This window comes from Notamacropus eugenii, chromosome 5 (genome assembly GCF_028372415.1).
Source record: "Notamacropus eugenii isolate mMacEug1 chromosome 5, mMacEug1.pri_v2, whole genome shotgun sequence".
NCBI lineage: Eukaryota > Metazoa > Chordata > Mammalia > Diprotodontia > Macropodidae > Notamacropus > Notamacropus eugenii.
This window is the reverse complement of record NC_092876.1, coordinates 209,370,277-209,391,545: the sequence shown is the minus strand read 5'-3', so window position 1 is coordinate 209,391,545 and position 21,269 is coordinate 209,370,277. Positions and strand designations below refer to the sequence as shown.

At 35.4% G+C, this 21,269-nt stretch overlaps 1 protein-coding gene across 4 annotated transcripts in view; it reads left to right on the top strand.

Moving 5' to 3' along the window:
• The window catches only part of STAM2 (signal transducing adaptor molecule 2), a 49,017-nt gene that overhangs the window by 12,755 nt on the left and 14,993 nt on the right, over positions 1-21,269 (top strand). For 3 of the 4 annotated variants that reach the window (XM_072611958.1, XM_072611961.1, XM_072611960.1), the window contains exons 2-11: positions 2,158-2,242; positions 6,708-6,783; positions 6,893-6,991; positions 8,093-8,239; positions 9,823-9,892; positions 10,743-10,932; positions 12,744-12,838; positions 15,281-15,363; positions 15,496-15,583; positions 16,664-16,718. In XM_072611958.1, the coding sequence (XP_072468059.1) occupies positions 2,158-2,242; positions 6,708-6,783; positions 6,893-6,991; positions 8,093-8,239; positions 9,823-9,892; positions 10,743-10,932; positions 12,744-12,838; positions 15,281-15,363; positions 15,496-15,583; positions 16,664-16,718 (988 nt within the window). The remainder of the gene's footprint in view (positions 1-2,157; positions 2,243-6,707; positions 6,784-6,892; positions 6,992-8,092; positions 8,240-9,822; positions 9,893-10,742; positions 10,933-12,743; positions 12,839-15,280; positions 15,364-15,495; positions 15,584-16,663; positions 16,719-21,269) is intronic. The other variant, XM_072611959.1, reaches the window with a different exon arrangement.

The window sequence follows — 21,269 nt, the reverse complement described above, 5'->3', positions numbered from 1 at the left end:
TTTTGGAACTATATTTTATTATGAGAGTTATAACTTAGATAACTTATCTCAAAGGCTATTAAAAATTAATTTTGAAATACAGTCACAGAAGCATGTAGGAAATACCTAACATGGTCGGTCTCTTCTCAGAATTGGTTTTTCTTTATAGTTGATAGAGTATTTTTTTACCTGTATTTTAGTAGATGGACTCAGATTCTTATTAAATATGAAGGGAGCTTTTTTGTACCTCATGGATACTGACAAAGTGTTTCTTTGTAATGTTTTAATTTTTCAAAGTATCTTACTGCTTATTCAAGATTCTCTGTATTTAGTAATAAAAAGGTTGTGACTTGTGCCATAAGAAATGATGAACAAGAAGACTTCAGAGAGGCCTGGAAGGACTTATATGACCTGATGCTGAGTGAAAGGAGCAGAACCAGGAGAACTTTGTGCACAGCAATGACCACAGTGTGCGAGAGTTTTTTCTGGTAGTCTTGGAATTTTGTAATAACGCAAAAACTTCTTATAAAAAAAAAAAATCCCAAAGGTGGTTCTCAAGGCAAAATGCCTTCCACACTCAGAGAAAGAAATATGGAAGTCACTCACAAAATGTAGCAGATCATGTTTGTGTATGTGTATGTGTTTGTGTATCATGTTCTGATTTGTTATACGATTTCTTTCATTTATCTTAGTCTGACTACATAGCATGACTATAGTGAAAATATACTCAATAGGAAAGTATATGTAGAATCTATACAGAATTGTATGCAGTCGTGGGGAGGGAGGGGGGTAGTGGGAGGTAGGTGGGGGGGGGATAAAATCTCAATTGTATGGCAGTGATTGTTAAACATTAAAAAATAAAAAAAATAAAAAAAAAAAAGGTTGTGACTTATACCTATCAAACTCTTGAAAATTCAAAGTTTAGATCACTAGGAGCTCTCTCTTGATATTGTACCCCTCCCCTCTGTGCATGTGAGACCAAATGATGGGAGATATATGTGGTGAATGGTCATCCTATCACCAGGCAGTGTGACATGCTATAAAAGAATGGTTTCTTAATTACAATATTTACATTTTTTTCCTGAGTTTAAAATATTCCCAAGTAGACAGTCAGTTGATCAGCTCACCAGAAAGTGAGGTTTCCTTTTGTTAGGCCATTATATGATCTTCAGATTTTACAGGATTGGTTTGGGGGTTTCTGAGTAACTATTATTCTGGTATTTGTGGAAAGTCAGACGTTTATGCCAGACACATTGTGCAAACCAATGTTCCTTATAATTTTCACCCCAAAGTTTTGAATATTGAACAACATTTTCTGTGACAAATACCCACGTACTTATACTAACCTTCTGGACTGACATTCATTAAATTACAGTATTGTTCAGTACACACAAAACACATTACTTACCTAGAGGCTTCAGAGATACCGTTCCGTTCTGTGGCATTGTCAAAACAGCTGAGCTCAGCCTTTAAGCCAGGCTTGCACAACCTGCAGCTGGTTAGCTGCTTATGCTTGCAGCAGGCCAAACAATTTCAGGCAGCCAGTGAAAAATGTAGAGGAAATTCTTTGGTGTTCTGCAGGCAACCTGAGCTGGCCACAGGTTGTACAGGCTTACTTTAAGCAAAGGGTATTTGTAGAACCCTTAAAATTTTTTAAAGACTATTATTATTCTCATTTTGCTTTATTTGAAAAAAATGCAATTTATTTTCTGATGTTAGAGAGATGACACAAAAATTAGTGTTAACTGATGTGATATTTTTTGTATCCACTACCCTTTAACACTAGGAAAAAGTAGTATATTTTTTTCTGACATTGAAATTGGGTAAAAAGCTGTGTGATAGTAATACTATATCTTTTCACGCTTTCAAACCTTGGTTATTTTCTAAGGCTTTTTTCCCTTTTACTAGTGTTTGGTAGGAAGTGTTTGATAGGATTGTGCATAATGTGTCATATGTATAGTTTCATTTTATTCAGATTAACAGTTGTATTTCTTTCTCCTTCTGTACTTCTCATGATGTTTTGAAATTTAAAATTAAGATGAATTGAAATTACTCAATATCATGGAATTCCTCCATGCTGTTTTTGTCTTTAAATGAGTGAGAAATAGGTTTTTTCCAAAATGATTGCTTCTTTATATATACTTTGGTATTCTTAAAGTGCTTTCTCTTTTCTTGTAGAAAAGGCTACAAATGAATATAACACCAGTGAAGACTGGGGACTTATCATGGATATATGTGATAAAGTTGGAAGTACTCCAAATGGGTAAGATGATTGATCATAGTTGGGTGTGTCTGAATCCTTTCTCTCCGCTGTGTAGTATGTTTCTTGCAACCTGTTACAAATAAATGTAAGGAAGAGGAGAGCCTTTTGAGGGCTGGGGTGTAATGAGGAGCAGAGATGAAAGGAAAATATCATGAAGCTTGAGCAAGTGGGAAAAAACTGACCTTCCAGTTTTTTCCTTTAGCTCCCCTTTTGAAGGGTGGAGGAATCTTGTAGACAACTGAAAACTCACCTTTGGTATTCATTGTCTAAATGTGGAACAGTCTTACAAAAGGTAGAACTCATTCTTTGGGGAGTATCTGCTTAAGCTGGGCATTTCTAGTAGCCTTCCACGAGGTTAATTGGATGATGGCAAGTAAATATTAGACAAAGTGTTGGTGACCAGTCACTGTGTGATCATACTTACTACTTGGGTTTTTTGTTTTGTTTTTTTTTTGTTTTTTTGGGGGGGTTATACATGATTTTCCACCTCAATCAACTGTTCTGGGGGAGGAAAAAACAACCACCAGATAATGTTTTCATCTTAGATTCCTTATGTTTCTCTGTTTTGACTAGATCTCACCAACTACCCACAAGTGTTCTACTTCCTTGATCAAAAACTGACAGGTTTTTCTGACTAAAACTTCCTGTCATTCCATCTCTTCCTATGCCTCAGCACTCCTTATTCTTTTTTTCTTTCAGTTTTAGAAAGAAATCTATTAGGTTATTTGATAGGGAAGAGAGCTGAAAAGAAGATACGGCTCCTTCCCAGAGTCTTTGTGAGAGGTTCAGACAAGGGTTTAAGGATGTTTGCCTGGTAGGCAGTAGGTAGTCTCCTGGAGAATGGCAGTTGGAGATTTATGTCTACAGGTAAGTCAGTCTCATTTAGATAAGCCAAAACACAAGCTTTGGGTAGACCCAAAACAAGACCTACCAACCCCAAACAAGCTCTGGGTGGGATTTATGTATTCCGTAAAACTATCTGTCTTCCTTGGAGCATCTTTGAGGTTAGCCTGACCTCTGCAGTTAGCAGCTTTTGGGTTAGACAGTTTTCTAGCCACTTAAAGCTAGATTCAATAATATTAATAAAGGATCAATTAATTCATACTAGTGAAAACATAATTACAGAAGTGAAAAGTTGGGTTCTGATTTCAAAGGTAGTTCATTAAAATAACTTCACTCACTTGCATCATCCTCACTACATACCTTTTCTACAGCCTGATAGAATTCCTTTAAGGAGGGGCAGAGGCGGGATTAGTGACAAACTTCTTCCAATGTCCCATAGTCAGCAGGGTCAGGTTTGAGTCTCAGGGACTGTAAGTCAGAGGACTTAAACTTATACTGGAAAAAGCGCACTGTGACCATAAGTGTGTCATAAAATGTTGAGCAGATGTGGTTAAGCAGTCATAATCTTATGTGTCCTTTAAGGAGACTCACCTTGTTAAACAGACTCTGTAGGTAAACTAATTCAGGTTACAGATTACACTACATTTAGAACGTTCACTGTGGACTGAGAGGGGAGATTTACATTACATATCACCAAAGGGAGATCTTCCCGGACGGTTAGCTAGGGGAATAATAATCCTTTTGGAGAGTTTAAACTTCCTCTTGACTTCTACTTGAATTAAACATTTAACGTTTTCCAGAAGTCAAGCTTTGGTCAAGTGAGAGCCCTCCTTATTCTTTACCCTCATGGCTTCCAGTCCCTCAGCTCCTCAGTGCTTTTGCAGGTTGTTACCCTGCTCTCTTTTCACTTTCCTCTTTCCTTCCCAGTCACCACCCAGTTCAACTTCACACTGTCCTCTACTCTCAGATCCCTCATCACAGTATTCTCACTTACCAGACCCTTTCCCTAGATCAGGGGTTGGGCCACATGTGGCCTTCTAAGTCCTTGGGTGTGGCCTTTTGAGTGAGTCCAAGTTTCACAGAACAAATCCTTTTATTAAGGTGATTTGTTCTTTGAAATTTGGATTCAGTCAAAGGACTGAGGACCTAAAGGGCCACATGTGGCCTTGAGGCTGCAGGTTCCCCACAATGCCCTAGATTATTCCTCCCTCCATTCTTCCCCATCTGCCCTCTTTACTTTTATGAACATGCTGTTGAATGGAGTTGGAGGTAGTCACATAACTTTTCTGAGTGGGCCCTCCCTGCAGCTGGGCAGTCAATTTATTCATACCTAATTAAATGCCAGTCTCACTCCCCACAATAACTTTTCTTAACTTTCTTTTTTTACCTCAAGCTTGCTATTTCTCCCTCTTTCCTATTGTCTCACTGTGAACCTTGCCTCTTGCTTTACTGAGAAAATTAAGGCCAGCACTGAATTTCCTCTTCCTTGTAATTAAAGTCAAAGCCTCTTGATATTATCCCTCCCTTTCTCCTCTCCTCTAGTCTCTGATAAGGAAATGGCTGTTTTCCATCTTAATGAATCATTAATCTCCTCCTCTCTGCTTTTGTCATTCATCCTCTAGTCCTTTCTCTAATCTTCAGCTTTTCTCAGTCAGCTGGTTTCTTCCCTGTCTCCCTCATCCATAAAAAAAACTTTATTCGACCCTCCTATCCCCTCCATTAGGATGTTATCCCAGATCTTTACCTCTCTCCCTTTCTCTGCCACATGCCAAGAAAAAACTGCTTGTAACTCATTGCTTTTCCTCTGATTCTTCAGCTTTCTGCAGTTTGGCATTTGACTTCATCACTCACCTGAAACTGCTTTTATCAAAGTCAACATTTCCATTTCTGATGGTCTTTTCTCAGTCTTCATCCTTGTTGACTTCTCTAGTGCATGTGACACTTTGTGTGATTCATCTCTTCCTCATTCTGCTCTTTTTGAGGTCTTTTTGACATTATTTATTCCTTCTTAATCTTTTTTGTTGCTCGTGATTCACATCATATCTCCTAAGTGTAGATATTCTCCAAGGCTCTGTCTTGGGTGCTTTCTCTATTATTTCTTTTGGTAAACTCATCAGCTCATGTGAGTTTAATTTATCGCCTCTATATAGATGGCTTAACATCTGTATATTCAGCCTTCGTCTCTTTCCTGAGGTACCATGGCACCAATTATGTAACCTATTGAACATTTCAAACTATATGTCCTGGTGACTTCACAAATGCATCATATTCAAAACAGAACTCATTATCTTTTCCTCTCAAATGTCTGTTCTTCCAGATGGTTCTTTTTCTAGTAAAGGCATCACCGTGCTTCTAGACTCCCAGTTTTGAAACCCTGGTGTCAGTTTCCCACTCTTAAGCCACATAGCCTATCAATTGCTCATAACACCTTTGCCATCTGACCCTTGCTTTTGCTCACACAGCCACCCTCTTACATCAGGTGCTTATCAACTTTTGCCTAGAATATTGCAGTGGCCTCCCGATCACTCTCGTGACTCCTCTCTACTCTAGTACAGTCTACTCTAGTCCAGTCTCCATATAGCTGCCACAGTGATTTTCCTTAATTGTAAGGCAGACCATGTCATTCCCTAATAAACAAACTGCAGTTTGACTTTTAGAGCCTTTTGCGACCTGACCCCAACCTGTCTTTCCAGCTTCATTATATATTATTCTCTTTCCATTACTCTGTAGTTAAACCAAACTGGCATTCTTTTTGTTCCTCACATGTGGCACTTTATCTCCAGTCCCTGAGCTGTCTACTTCCAACCTCCATACTTTCATTGTGCTTTCTCTTAACCTCTGTTTCATAGAATTCTTCTTATCCTTCAACTAGCAGTTCAGACACTACCTTCTACTAAAGCATATCCCTCTTCCTCCGTTTGCTAGCACAGTGGATAGAGCACTGGGCCTGGGGTCAAGAAGACCTGAATTCAGATCTGACCATAGCTGCTTACTGCTTGTGTGACCCTGGGCAGGTCACTTAACCTTTGCTTCAGTTTCCTCATCTGTAAAATGGGCATAATAATAGCACTGACCATCCCAGGTTTGTTGTGAGTCTCAAATGAGCTAAAAATAATGATAGTTATTATTTACAATTTAATAATTGTAAAGTGCTTAGCACAGTGCCTGGCATATAGTAAGTGCTGTATCAATGTTAGCTGTTATTATCATTATTATATGTATGTATTGTTTCCCAGTAGATTGTAAACTCCTTGAAAGAAGGTAGTGCCTGGTATGTAAATACCTGTTGATTAATTTTTTTGTCTGGCTCTGTCAGAGATAATTACCCTCCAGCACTGGGATGGGTACCTTAGGTTATCCTTAAAATTAATATTCTCTTAGTAGCCAAACTCTTTTCAGTATTACTGACATAAGAGATTAAATAAGGCTTAACATATAAGGTGCTTCATTTATAAGATATAAAGATATAAGATATTACCTAAAATATGTTTTAAAAGCTTGCTCTAAATTCATAATTTACTTTGGACTGATTGGATTATGGGAAAAGATAGGTACATATATGCATTAACATACTTGTGCAGAAATACTGAATTAATTAAATGTTTTCTCCTTTTTATTCTAGAGCAAAAGATTGTCTGAAGGCTATAATGAAAAGGGTAAATCATAAAGTTCCTCATGTTGCTTTACAAGCACTAACTGTAAGTTGAAAATAGCTTATTATTTGATATGATACATTTCTTTAAATTTTAGAAATTAAAATGTATATTTTAAAGTTTATATCTCGAACATTATATTTCTTTTTAACAGCTTCTTGGAGCCTGTGTATCAAATTGTGGAAAGATATTTCATTTAGAAGTATGTTCTCGTGATTTTGCAACTGAAGTACGAGGAGTGATAAAAAATAAGGTAATTTTGAAGAAACTGGTCTTAAATATACTGTAGTAAAATTGACCCATTCCCCCCCACAAAAAAACCAAACCCAAACATTTAAATCTCTTAACTTGTACACATTGGGTACATACCATTATTGGGGTGTACTTTTCATGTGCCATTGAGATTCAGCAAGATGCCTTTTAACATTTAGGTGTCATCATCTATTATTTTGCAGAAAAATTTAATATCCTTGTCAAAGACTTTATCTCACAATATGTTTCCATCACTGAGTAAGGAGAACAATTTGTTTTAACAGTTCCGTATAGCAAACATTAATTAAGCACCTGTGAAAGACATGTGTGAAAGACACTGCCAGACATAGTGACTACAAAGATGAAAAACTTCTTAGTCCCCGCTCTGAAGAAAATTGCAATATAATTTGGGGAATGAAGCAGAGGCAGCATATACACTAATGGATATGATGCATGTGATGAGGTGAAAGGAGTGCCTAGACACAGCTCTCTCTAGGAGCATTTGCCAAAGGAAAGGTCACTTTCAGCTACTGGTGTCAGGAAAGGTTTTGAAGAGGAGAGATACCAGCAGGTAGAACTGAAAAGGGAGAACATACTAGACGTGAGGAATGGCCCACACGTATGTGCCAACCTGGAAGTATCATTCAGGGAGTCTTCATTTTAATCTTACTTCCATGATCATTTTTGGCCAACACCAACAGTTTTCACTCAAATTAATGGAGTCTAGTATTATATATCTTAAATATTTTTCTTGTTTATATAAATATAAAGTATAATTTTAAGAGGGGTTACCATAAAAGATGCATATTTCTTGTGATGAAACTTCAGAATCCATGTAATTTTGGAAGATACCATAACTTTTCTTTTGAGTTGTTTGATATTTAGCAAAAACATGTGATGTATCAGTCAGTTACCTGAGAGACTATACTTTCTCACATTTAATAAAAAAAATAAGTTTCATATTAAAATGGCTGTATATAGTGTGTATATATACACACACATGCATCACATATATATGATTTATTGTCGTTTGTAATTTACGTACACATATACAATACTACAAAAGTTTTTTTTTTCCTTTTGCTGTCCTTTCATATAAAAGGCTCATCCAAAAGTATGTGAAAAGCTGAAATCTCTAATGGTGGAGTGGTCAGAAGAATTCCAGAAAGATCCCCAGTTTAGCCTGATATCTGCAACTATCAAATCGATGAAAGAAGAAGGAATTACTTTTCCTTCAGCAGGATTGCTGGTAAAATTTGCTGTAGTGATTTGTAGAATCTATCTTATTGTAAAAGCATAAAAATAGTTTAGAGGTATTGGAAAAATGTGTTTTTAAAAAACAAAATAAAACCCTAAACTACTATTAACAAATACCTACCTACTATGTTCCAAGTGCTACATATGGTACAAAGAATAAGATAGCCTCTGCCTTCATGGAGTTTATGGTCTAATTGGGAGGTAGGATATAGTCACATGAAAAGATAGCTAATAACATAAATCAGTATATAGTAAATAATGAATTAGTGCCACAAAATAATATTCAAGTTCAGAAGAATGAGAATACTTCAAACTGGTATCCAAGGAAAATTTTGTGAAGGATCTTATTTGGCAAACATTGGCATATCAGGCACAGCAGGCTGGCAACAGAGTCAATGGTAGAGGGCAGTGTGTATAGTTGAACACTGCACTGTGTCAAGACTGCAGAGAGAGAGGTAAGGACAGTAATGAACAGGGAGGATAGAGGAGCTTGATGTGTAAGAGTAAACAGACAGGCATAGAAGAAAGGAGGTTAGAGAGACAGAGATGAAAGTTCTAGAGGTTAATGTCAGAGGAATTTTAGAATTTAGAAAACAGTTGATCACAAAAATATAATTATAGATACTGTGTCATGAGGTATTTCACATGCTTGAATTTTTCAGATCACAGAAGCTTTACCTCATTAAGACTAGAAACTTGTTTATTTTAATCATTTAAGATAAGAATCTTCTAAAAAATGCATGACTTTTTTTGTCTTCTTAAAGAGAACATAACTGAATCTTTTTCAAAATAACTTAGAACCATCTTTATGAACCTGAATTATTGTACAATGAGTCCCTAAGAGCTGTTAGAATTTACAGGGTTGTTTGCTTTTAGCCAAGTGGTTCCAACAAACTGGTTTCTGCCTGTTGTACCTGTTTTTTATTTTTTCTTATTCATTCTGAGACTGTCCACTGTGTCATCGATGGACCTTTTTCTAGGGATCCTATATTCTTTCCTCTCTAGTCTTACCACCAGGATACATTCTGAATGCTTACTTCATGCAAAGCACACTAGGTATTGATGGAGACACACTCAAAACAGTATAATACAAAGTTTCTTCCCTCTAGGAAATTAGAGCTTGTAATGGCTCTAATTAGAATTATTGTGGGCAACTAGGTGGCACAGTAGAGATAGAACACTGAGTTTGGAACCCGGGAGGCTCATCTTCATGAGTTCAGATTTGGCCTTAGACACTAACTGTGTGACCTTGGGCAAGCCAGTTTAACCTAGTTTTCTCATCTGTAAAATGAGCCAGAGAAAGAAATAGTAAAGCATTCCAGTATCTTTTCCAAGAAAACTCAAATGGGGTCATAAGGAGTTGATGTGATTGAAAGTGGCTTAAACAACAAAAGCATTATTGATCATGTTTTAGAATTATCCTGGAAAATAACAGTCATTGTCAAGAATTTCATTTGTAAAGAAAAAGGTGATTATGAATGGCAAACTTGAAAAAATCAGTGTTTGCAAGTAATTTATGGATCTTTAATTTTTATTTTAAAAGTAGCCTTGTTTATTTTGCCCTTTTCTGTATAGACAGTTTCTAATGCTGCCAAGAATGGTACATCATCCAACAAAAGCAAAGAAGATGAAGATATAGCTAAAGGTAAATTAGTAAGAGTGTGTGATTCTTTATTAAATTTTTAGTGTTTTACAATTTTAAATCCCTGTTCAGGTGCTTTCTTTGAGAGGCAGCATGAATAAGGTTATGGATTTAGAGTCAGGAAGAGCCGGGTTCAAATTCTACCTCAGACACATGATCACTGTGTGATGCTAGCCAAGTGACTAACCTCTCTGTGCCTCAGTTTTCTCATCTGTAAAAAAGAAAGGGTTAGACGTATTGTTTTCTAGGGTCTCCTTCAGATCTAAAAATCTATAAAATGGCAATTAAAATAAAGCTGCACATAGACCTAAAAATGCAAAAAGATCTGAGAAGAGAAATAACTTGGAAAAAAATTAGTCCCATTATACTCATAGTAATGTTGGATTTCATTATTTGATGCTCTACCTTCAGATGGCTTACATTTTGCCTCTTTGTATTCCAGTATACATATTATATCAATGTCTTTATCTTATCACCATTTTCCTGATTTCATCACCATCCACACTTTATTTCTGGCAAAAGTGAGTAACAATCTTTAGCTGTGGGACTTGTTTATTGATTTGTATTGTATGGAAAATTAACCAGACTCACAGTAACAAAATCCATCTTGTATTTTTAAAGATGTGGACCTTGGTTGTTAAACACAAGCCAGTAATCATCAAAAAATTTATTTCCAAGGGAAGTTTCTAGCACTTTCTCTATCAGAATGATAACTTCATTGTTAGTTAGCATGATTCCTGTTAAATATTAAAAGGTCTGTGAAACCACCTAGTTTATATTTTTAACTTCTGTTGCAATTTAGTTAATTACAGAAAGTTAATTGTTGTTTTTTATTTTATGTTTTCCAAACCAGCTATTGAATTGTCTTTGCAAGAGCAGAAGCAGCAGCACACAGAAACGAAATCCTTATATCCATCTGCAGAAATCCAGTTGAATAATCATAAGGTTTCTAAAAAAGTCAGAGCCTTGTATGATTTTGAAGCAGTTGAGGACAATGAACTCACCTTTAAACGTGGTGAAATTATTATTGTTTTGGATGACAGGTATGTTTTAAATCCTTTTAATTTTGAATTTTTTGGAAGTTTTTGCAAGTCAGGAATCTTAGGTTTTCAGTTCTCTGAATTTTGATGTAACCTTTTAGCAAATTGTAACCTCTCTCTTTCAGTTTCCGTCCATAAAGAGAGGCAAAAATAAATGTTGTTTCTCTTTTAAAAACCAATGAAACATTTTAGATGTTGGATGAAAAAGCATAATGTAAATATGAAGTATTATTTGTGGCCACATAAGCACAAAGATATTTACTGTACCAGCTTGTCTGTGTTGGGAATTACTTGGCAGAAAACTTCAGGAAAGGAAGTTTAGATAGAGAAATTGATTGATACTGGAACAAATTACATTGCTTACTTTTGCTTTTTTAGAAGATTAATTTTAGTAGGAACATGATTTTATCTGATAACATTAGTGAAAAGAGATTGTAATGTTTTCAGTAATTATTGTAAATGAACTAGCTTAAATGGGCTAGCCTGGTATTTTTATAAATGGGTAGATATAAGAATTATAATGGCTTGAGTACCTATTACATGGAAGATTTTATGTTAGACACTGGTGGATATGATTATTAAATAATTCTTGCCTTCAAGGGATTTAGTATAGTAGGAGAGAACATTGAATTTGTAGTCAGTTCTAGGTTCTGCCAGTTAACTGTCAGTGTGACCTTTTGCATGGCACTTTGCCTTGCCTTTTCTGGGCCTTAAATTTCCTGTATGTCAAATGAGGGAGATGTATTCAATGACCTGTAATTTCCCTTCTTGCCCAAAATTTATGGTCCTATGAGTAAACATACCAATAGTCCTCAATAACTATAAGGAATTACTGTAAGAGAAGTATAAATAAAGTGATGTTGGGGTTCTGAGGTGCATACAATAATATTTGTTTGAGGAGATTAGGAAAAATAAAACTTGGGAAAGAAGTAGTTCTTGATCTACTTTTAAGAATGGGTTGAATTTTGACAGAATAACAGCACATTAGAGACAGGAAATAGGGAGTAAGCTAGTCTGGCCAAATGGGAGAGATCTATATGGGTGAGGTGCACTGAGAGACAAGATTGGAAGGTAGGGGTGAGGCTGGAGGTTTGAAGGCTCTAAATGCCTTAGTAAGGAATTTGGATTCGATTTGTTAGTAGTTTTGAGCTGGGGAATAACTTTGTGTGAGCTATCTTTGAATGTAAAATTTATTTCCTTCACAACTTGATCATTTTTAGTCCCTTGTTATAATGTTCTCTTATTTAGCATACAGGGTCATTCAAAATAGGTACTATATTTTAATGTTCATACCTGTTGAATGATATATTCAAGTCATTGCCACATTCTTGAGGAAGTTTCAACTGAATCTTGAAAATAAAAATCGAATAACTTCTTATACAACATCTGCTTGACCTTTTAAAATTACCTCTCTTCAAAAATAACTGCTTAACCCAGATTAATTTCAAAGATTACTCAAACTCACAAAAAAAAGGGGGTAGGGAAGACCTACAGAATGTGGAATGTTGTATAAACTATCAGGGCAGTGTTTTTGCTTATTTGGATTTTGTTCAAATTTTCCTCTGTTACAAGGGAAGATTCATTTGGGGAAAGGGGTATCTTTAGGATTTTCTTTTTTTGGCAAAATTCTTTTTTAGCATATTAAAAGTTGGTGCATCTTTAACAGTATCCACTAAATCTAATATCATAGTATGTGAACCAATATTTCCAATAGGTTTTTTATACCTATATTGTTTCAATTCTGCTTATTGTTGATATGCATAGTTAGGGTAAAGCACTAATGACATTCTTTATTTTTACTTTTTTATCTTCAGTGATGCCAATTGGTGGAAAGGAGAAAATCATAGGGGAGTAGGACTTTTTCCATCAAATTTTGTATCACCTAATTTAAACATAGAATCTGAGATAGGTAAGTTAAATGTTATAGAAAATTAAATGTAATATTTTGTTTATAATTGTATACTCTAGTTTTGATTATAAAGTAAATTAGTTTTTGATATCTTTTAAATCTTACATTTCAGACATTAAAATTTGTTCCATTTATCATCCAGGAATTGCTACTATCCTGGCTCAGTTTTAACATCTTTCCCTGCCAATGGTATCTTTAAAATAAGTCTTGTAATTAAGATTTAATTTGAGAATTGGGCCTAAAACCGCTATGTGATCATCCATATATTTAAATTGGTCATGGAAATACCTAATTACCTAGGGCAAGTTATAATTTATTTTAGAAAATAGAAAGATTGTTGATTTTATTTCTTATGCCTCTATGACTGTATTAGGAAGAATCAAGAGAGATTGGTAAACTTGTGGTATTTGTATTGGATGAGACAGTGTTATAGATGAAACTAAAACCCTTGTTTCAATGTGTGTGGTTGTAGTTGCTAATTCATTTCCTTCGAACAATAGTGGCAGACCATCCCTTCCTTCACTTTCTCCCCAGTAAACTCTGCCAGCCATTCTACAAACGTGTGGCAGTTATTATAAGGGTGGCCAAATAAGAGAATATGGATAGATAATCTGTCACCAGTATTGGAATAAACAATTTGGACTGCATGCTGCTGCTTGTCAGTAATAGTCTTTTTGTATATGAAGGAAGCACATTAAATATGAATGAGTTAGGAGCTAATTCTAGAAATCCATACTTTCCTTTAAGGAAAAGAGAAATGGGTGCTTCTCTGAGTACTTTATTCTTTCCAGTCTTTGCTTCTTTCATGCTCCCATTTTGGCTTTGTCAGTAAAAATTGGGATGGGAAAAGCAGCTCATCAAAAGTTGCAGCTTACATAGTAGGCCTCTTTTGAACCCTCTCTTAAACCTGGGAACAAGATGAAAGAGAGCCACTACTGTGTTCTGAAAGGTAAACGTATCTGGGGTCTATGGATGCAACAGACATAGTATATAGACCTCTAAATTCTTCTTTATGGAATATATCCTGTTACAGTGAGTTCACAAAAGACTACCCTAGCTGTTTAGTTGTATTAGAATTTTGTTAGGGCATTAATTTTTAAAAAGTATATATGTCAGGAATTGAAAATTACATAGAATTTTTCATTGTAAAGGTATTTATATCAGGATTTAATTGTATAGAGGAGTATTATATAATATAATAAGACATATATATAAAACTTAGTAATGATAGTTTTTCAGACTTTTTTTAGAAGTAGACAGATATAAACCCTAAATCAATATATTAAATATTATTTAAACAGTGTATTTATTGTGCACAAATTGAGTTTTTTCTCCTAGATAATTTGTATGAGTTAATTTTTTAACTTTTGCCTTGCCACACTTTATAGAGTTGTGGATATTAAGAAAAGTCTTGATTTTCCCTACTCTTTTGAATCTTCAGCCTCTCACTATTAACGAGCTGCCTTCCTGATGTCTTCAAACACTCCCAAGTCTTCAAGTTTAAAAAACCTTTACCAGACCCTCCTTTCCCCTTCAATAATTTTCTCTAAGTGCAGACCTGATGATCATGTGACTCTTCTCAGCCAACTCCAGTGAATTCCCCTTTGCTTTCAGATGAAATATGAACTCCTCTGTTCAACATTCAAGTTCTTACACAGACTGATCCCTTCTTCTTTTTCCAGCCTCATTTTCCATCTCTTACTCTTCCATCTAGACAAACTGGACTTCATTCTGTTTGTCATATGCAGTACTACGCTCTCTTTGCCATGCCTGGAATGCACTTACTCTGCCTCACAGAGGAATTTTCCTTTTAAGGTGCAGTCCAGGCAACATCTGCTATATGAAGCCTTTCTTGATTGCCTAACTGCTCATTTTCACCCTCCTCAACTACATTGTATTTAATTACTTTTTGTGTGTGTTTCTTTACTTTGCGCTGCATATGTCTTTGTACATACTTGCTTTCTCTCCCACCCCCCAACTCTCGTAGGTGCTTGATACTTTATCAGTCAGTAAGCGTTTATTAGTCTCCTGTTATGTGCCACGCATTGTGCTAATAAGTTCTGGGGATACAAAGAAAGGCAAAAGACAATCCCTGTCCTCAAGGAGTTTACAGTCCGGTGGTGGAGACAACAAGCAAACAAATACCTACAGACAAGCTATATACAGATAAATAGGAGATAATTAACAGAGAGAAGGCACTAGAAGTAAGAGGGATTGATTGAGAAGGGCTAAATATTGAAGCGTTGTCAATTTTAGAAGAAGTATTCAAATAATTTCCCATGTAAGTGTTAATTTATTTAATGTGTATGTTAAGCAGCATTGATTGGGAAATATAATATTTATTTGGTTTCTACTTTTAGAAAGTTTTTATATTACTAAATTAATGAATATCATGCCAGAATTAATGTTGAGGAAATTAAAATTTGATTCATCTTCTTGTAGCAGCTGTGGACAGAACAAATGTAATTGATGATGCCGCAGAAGAAATTAGAAAATCAGAGCCTGAACCAGTTCATATAGATGAGGTAGAACCCTTTTAATCATCACTCTTTTTATATAGTGTTTTCTGTTGCTTGACAATGTTGGGAGAGAGGTATTTTTCTATTCCCCAAGGTGAAAATTCTCTTTACTCTAAGCATCTTTTTTCTGTTTTTAAGGATAAGATGGATAAAGCACTGCAGATGCTTCAGAGTATTGATCCTACAGATTCAAAGCCAGATTCCCAAGATCTGCTGGACTTAGAAGGTATTTAATGAATATTGGAAAAAACATTTAGCTTGAGAAAAAGTGGTCATGTAATATTGAGTGTTGTGGTTTCTTGTTTCTTCTGGCTTATGTGTGCTGCTAGAGATGTGTTACTTTTCAAGGATGAGGATGATCACAGTAGGGCAGGATAGTAATACCAGCATCACTCTGAAGTTACCATCATATATGAACATATTCAAGAAGAAGGACTAACTTATACTTGCTCTTTGACCTTCCAATAAAGTTACCTGGAGAGATTTGAAGTTATAAAAGGTAGAGAAAAAAGAGACCTAAGTGAACAAGGTAGTCTTGAGAAATTTTAGTCCTTCTTCAGTCAGAAACTTGAAGATCAAAGAGGAACATGATTCATTTGAGAGTTCTATAATTTTCCCTAGGAAAACTTCATGTGCACCTTAGTAAACAATCTTAGAAAACTTTTTGAGGGGTAGAGGAGGGAGGATAATGAGTTTGAGATAAATTACATTTTACGGTTTTGGCATATGATATTTTGTGGCTTTTTTGATTTTCCTTTGGGGAAAAAATCTTTAAGGTATATGTAACTGGGCAGTTTTTCCAGTAGCTAGAAATTTGCTAATGAGTAATAGAACATTGTTTCAGTTATTGGAAAAATGTGAAATAGTTCAAATAATCAGTTTATTTCATAAATATGACAATAAAGGACTTTTGTAGCTCATCTATGCAAGGTTGTCTTCATGATTATGCATTTTTTGCAGTGTGAATCAGGTTTCTTCATTTTATTTAGATAAAATGGCTTCCAAGGTATTTTTAAGGCTTTGGGATGACTCCAGTTTTACAATCTTTTAGTCCAATTAGTAACTCCAATTAAATTACAAGGTGGTGACATTTTAATTTTAATTCTGGCCTAGCTTTTGTGTCATGTATAGATATTGGAGGAACATAAAAATTAATTAGGTCTTCTGCAATCCTTTCTTTCAAATAAAATTGGAAGACAGGCTTAATTCTGCATGTACTGTGTGGTCTATAATTGTAACAAAACAGGTTGAAAACTTGTTTGACTTGGTCATATTTAAAGATTTACAGGAGGTCTTATATTTACAGATGTCTGTCAACAGATGGGTCCTATGATAGATGAAAAACTTGAAGAGATTGATAGGTAAGCCACATTTACTTACTGGGATTTTTCTTCTCAAGATTGAAAAGCATAATTTTTTAATATTTCATTGGTATTTCACTGAACATTAAACTGAGGAGAATGTATTTTTAAAATCATCATTTTTCAATTAATCATACTTATGCAAGATATAAAGGGTTCTAACACTTTCATTCTGTAGTATTTTTTCAGTGATCATTTATATTATGATTAGAATTATAGAATCTTTGTTACTCATGCAAGTTATACAGGAGCACAGTTAGGGTAACACTGATGCTTATTTTCTTTTTGGTGTTGGGGCAGAAGTGGGTAATGAGAAGTAAAGGATAAAGAGGAAAGTAAGTATCAAAATGAGAGCAGAAAAAGGATTATCATGAGAAGTTAGGCAGACACTGACTTGTTATATAATAGCTCTTAAGTTTTAGTTAGAATTTTCTTAATTTTGACCTGTTTTTATAGTGGTGAGAATTTTATAAAATCTAAGGAAAATAAAAATATTATTCCTTCACTGCCATTATCTCTTTTCATAGATCCTCTTTCTCCTTATATTACCCTTTGTCCTCCCTACCATCTACTGTGCCTTATGTGTGGGGTGAATATAAGGTTGTGCCATTAACTTAGTGCAAACTGGAGATGAAGAAACTTCTCCCATACTCCAACTTTACTGAATTTATGAAGAAACAGAACAAACAGAAGGAAACTTTTCTGACTCTGAAATCAAAAGATGTAGGCTCCGATCATCTGCCTTTGACCTGACCTCTGTGATCTTCACCAGTTTACTTAGTATTTCTGGGCCTCAGTTCCCTCCTCTTTAAAATGGGGGCATGGGACTGAAGAATGGAGTGAACCGGAATTGTCTCCATCCTTCCCAGTTTGAATCTGCCAGCTTCCTGGATGGAGTGCAATAGCAACAAAATTAGGAATGTCAGAGGTAGACTTTTGTGCAGGGGCATAGTGGAAAGCCAAAGGCATTGTGTGTTGTGTTACAATTTTCTGCTGTCACCTTTATAAATTGGTAGCATTGACAGCTGGGTGGCACAGTGGATAGAGCACTGGTCTTGAAATCAGGAAGACCTGAGTTCAGATGTAGCTTGAGACACTTTCTAGCTGTGTGACCCTGGGCAAGTCATTTAACCTTATTTGCCTCAATTTCTTTATCTGTAAAATGAGCTGGAAAAGGAAATGGTAAACCACTCCAGTATCTTTGCCTAGGAAACCTGAAATGGATTCATGAAGAATCGGACATAACTGAAACAGGAGCATTGTTACTGCAAGTTTTAACATTGTTACCATTTAGAAGCAAGTGTTAAAAATGTTTACTTGTGCATAGTACTTGTTAATTGGGATTCAGTTTTAATTTCTTAGATAAGTGTCATTATAAACATAGATCTCAGTAAGGTCACTGTCATGAGTCACTTTCTTTTAGACTAGTTAACAATTCTTTTTTTCATAGCTACAGTCTTCTCAGATTTTTGCTTCACAAGCAATTGCTAAATGAGAGAACAATCTCTCCCTACTTCTGTAGGATGAATATTAAGTACATTTGGTGATGATAGAAAGAGAACTTATTTTTACTGAGAGCATTGTCTTAATTCAAAAAAATTGGTTGTATTCTTGCTGTTTGCAAGAAAATGTGGTGGTTGCTATGGGAAATGCAAAGATAAGCATTGATCAGCTCTGATCATCAGAAGCTGACATTCTAGCAGTAGAATTAATTGGTATGCAAATAGTGGTGGTGGTGTTTATTCATTTCAGTTGTGTTCTACTCTTTATAACTCTGTCAACCCATGGAGCTCTGTGTATAGGGTTTTCTTGACAAAGATACTGGAGTGGTTTGGCATTTCTGTTTCCAGTGAAAAACAGGTTAAGTGACTTGCCCAAAGTCACTCAGCTAGGAAGTTTGTGAGACTGGATTTGAACTCAGGTCTTTCTGACTGTAAGCCCAGTGCTTTCTCCACCGTACCACCTAGCTGTCCCACATCTATCTCACAGATAGTGGTAATATAAGTATCGCAGGTATAGTGGAAAGTACTTTTGTGAGCTCATTAGGTAGAAAAATTACCTCTTCTTGGGAAGACCAAAGAAGATTTTATAGAGAAAGTAACATTAAGACTTAGCCTGCAAGGATGGGTAGGATTTGGACCAAAAAGAATGGGAATGGGAAGAGGAAGGGCATTCTAGACAGAGAATTAGTGTGAACCAAAGCATGTATGCAAGAAGTAGGAGGAAACTGATGAATAAATTTGTTTGGCTGGAGTACATGAATGTGAGTACTGGGAGATAAGATTTTTAGAGATAAATGATAAAAGCCTTTAAGGAGTTTGCACTTTTTTCATTAGAGAGCCCTTGAAGGTTTTTGAACACAAACATTTGATCAGTTTTGTGCCTAGGAGGGTTAGTTTGGCAGGGATATCATATATGCTAGATTGGAGAAGAAAGCTTAAAATCAAGAGACCAATTAGAAGATTTTAGAATGAAAATATCAGAAATAGATAGAACCTCAAAAGTCATCTCATCTCTGCTAACCCAGAGCTTGAGTCTCTCTACAAATCTCTGATATGTGCTATTCCAGCCTAGGACTTCCAGTGAAGGAAGAATAATATCTCTAAAATCAGACCATTCCATTTTAGGACAACTCTTTATTGTTAAAAAGTTATTGAGTTGAATTTGCCTCCTGTGATAGTCTATGAAAGAGGTGATGTAGGTCAGAACCAGGCAGTGGAAATAATGAGGCAGGTAACAGATGAATGTCATAGTGAGGAATCAATAAGACATGCTGACTACTAGGTATGGGGATTAAGGAAGAGAGAGATGTTAAAAGATGAGTCTTAAGTTTGGAAGCTGCATGATTGGGGATATGGTGATTCAGTTCGTGGAGAAAGAAATTAAGACAAGCCTTAAATTTTAGAAGCTCTGTCTAGAATAAGCCATCCTGAAGAAAGTCAGAAGTGTGAATTTTATCCTTAGGGAGGTGGTAGCGGGAGTCCTATAGAATTAATATAATTGTAGGATGGGAGCAAGAAGGAGAAATTATGTTAATAATGTTAAAGAAGTGGTGCAGACTAAAAATAATAAGTTCAGTAAAGATTTTAGATCAATTGTATGAGAAAGAATGCAACCAACTCCACTCTGTCACCATACTTATTTGCCACTACTCCTCTACATTTACCATTGATTGTACTTGGGTCCATCACTTCACTGATCCACACCTTGTTCATTTCTGCTTCTTTACTTTAAATTCTCAAGTTTCATCCTATAGTAACCAACTTATACCTCCATGAAGGTATGTATTAGATAGTATGCATTTCTCATCCACTTTGTTTTTCATATATAGGTCATTAGAAAAACCTCAATTACAGTACCAAAAATTTTACTACGGTATAATGGTAGTTTTCAGTGCAGTTGTATACTATCATTTGCATATAGGACAATTTGGAGAACCACATCGTTAACAGTGAACTTTTTTTTCCATTTGGAATTTATGCTTGACATCTTCCATGACACTCATGAACACCTTTGATAAATAGATATTAGCAGATTGTTGAACAGTTACCTCTGTTGTCATTTCTGTTGTAAAGTCTTCAAAAATATTTATGGAAGAGAGAAATGTCTTGATGAGAGCCTTTAAAGCTCCATTTTATATTGCTGAGTAAAATTTTTTCTTAAAATCCATAAACAATAATAATAACTAACATAGATGTAGTTCTTTAAGATTTGAAAAGCATATTTTATAGGTTATGTCATTTGATAATACCTTCTGAGGTTTTTGTAAAGAAAGCTTTTTGCAAACATGATTAATTTTTATTCTGCTTGTATGTGGATCATTCTTTTTTTTTTTTATTTAACTTTTAACATTCATTTTCTTTTTTTTTTTTTTTTTTAATGTTTAACAATCACTGCCATACAATTGCGATTTTATCCCTCCCCACCCACCCCCCACTACCTCCCTCCCTCCCCACGACTGCATACAATTCTGTATAGATTCTACATATACTTTCCTATTGAGTATATTTTCACTATAGACATGCTATGTAGTCAGACTAAGATAAATGAAAGAATCCGTATAACAAATCAGAACATGATACACAAACAGATACACATACACAAACATGATCTGCTACATTATGTGAGTGACTTCCATATTTCTCTCTCTGAGTGTGGAAGGCATTTTGCCTTGAGGTCCACCATTGGGATTTTTTTTTTTTTTTCAGAAGTTCTTGTGTTATTACAAAAATCTAAGTCTACCAGAAAAAACTCTCACACACTGTGGTTGTTGCTGTGCATAAAGTTCTCCTGGTTCTGCTCCTTTCACTCAGCATCAGGTCATATAAGTCCTTCCAGGCCTCTCTGAAGTCTTCTTGTTCATCATTTCTTATGGCACAATAGTACTCCATTACATTCATATACCATAATTTATTCAGCCATTCCCCAATTGATGGACATCCCCTTGACTTCCAGTTTTTGGCAACTACATAGAGTGCTGCTATAAATATTTTTGTACATGTGGGACCCTTTCCCATTTTTATGATCTCTTGGGGATATAGTCCTAGTAGC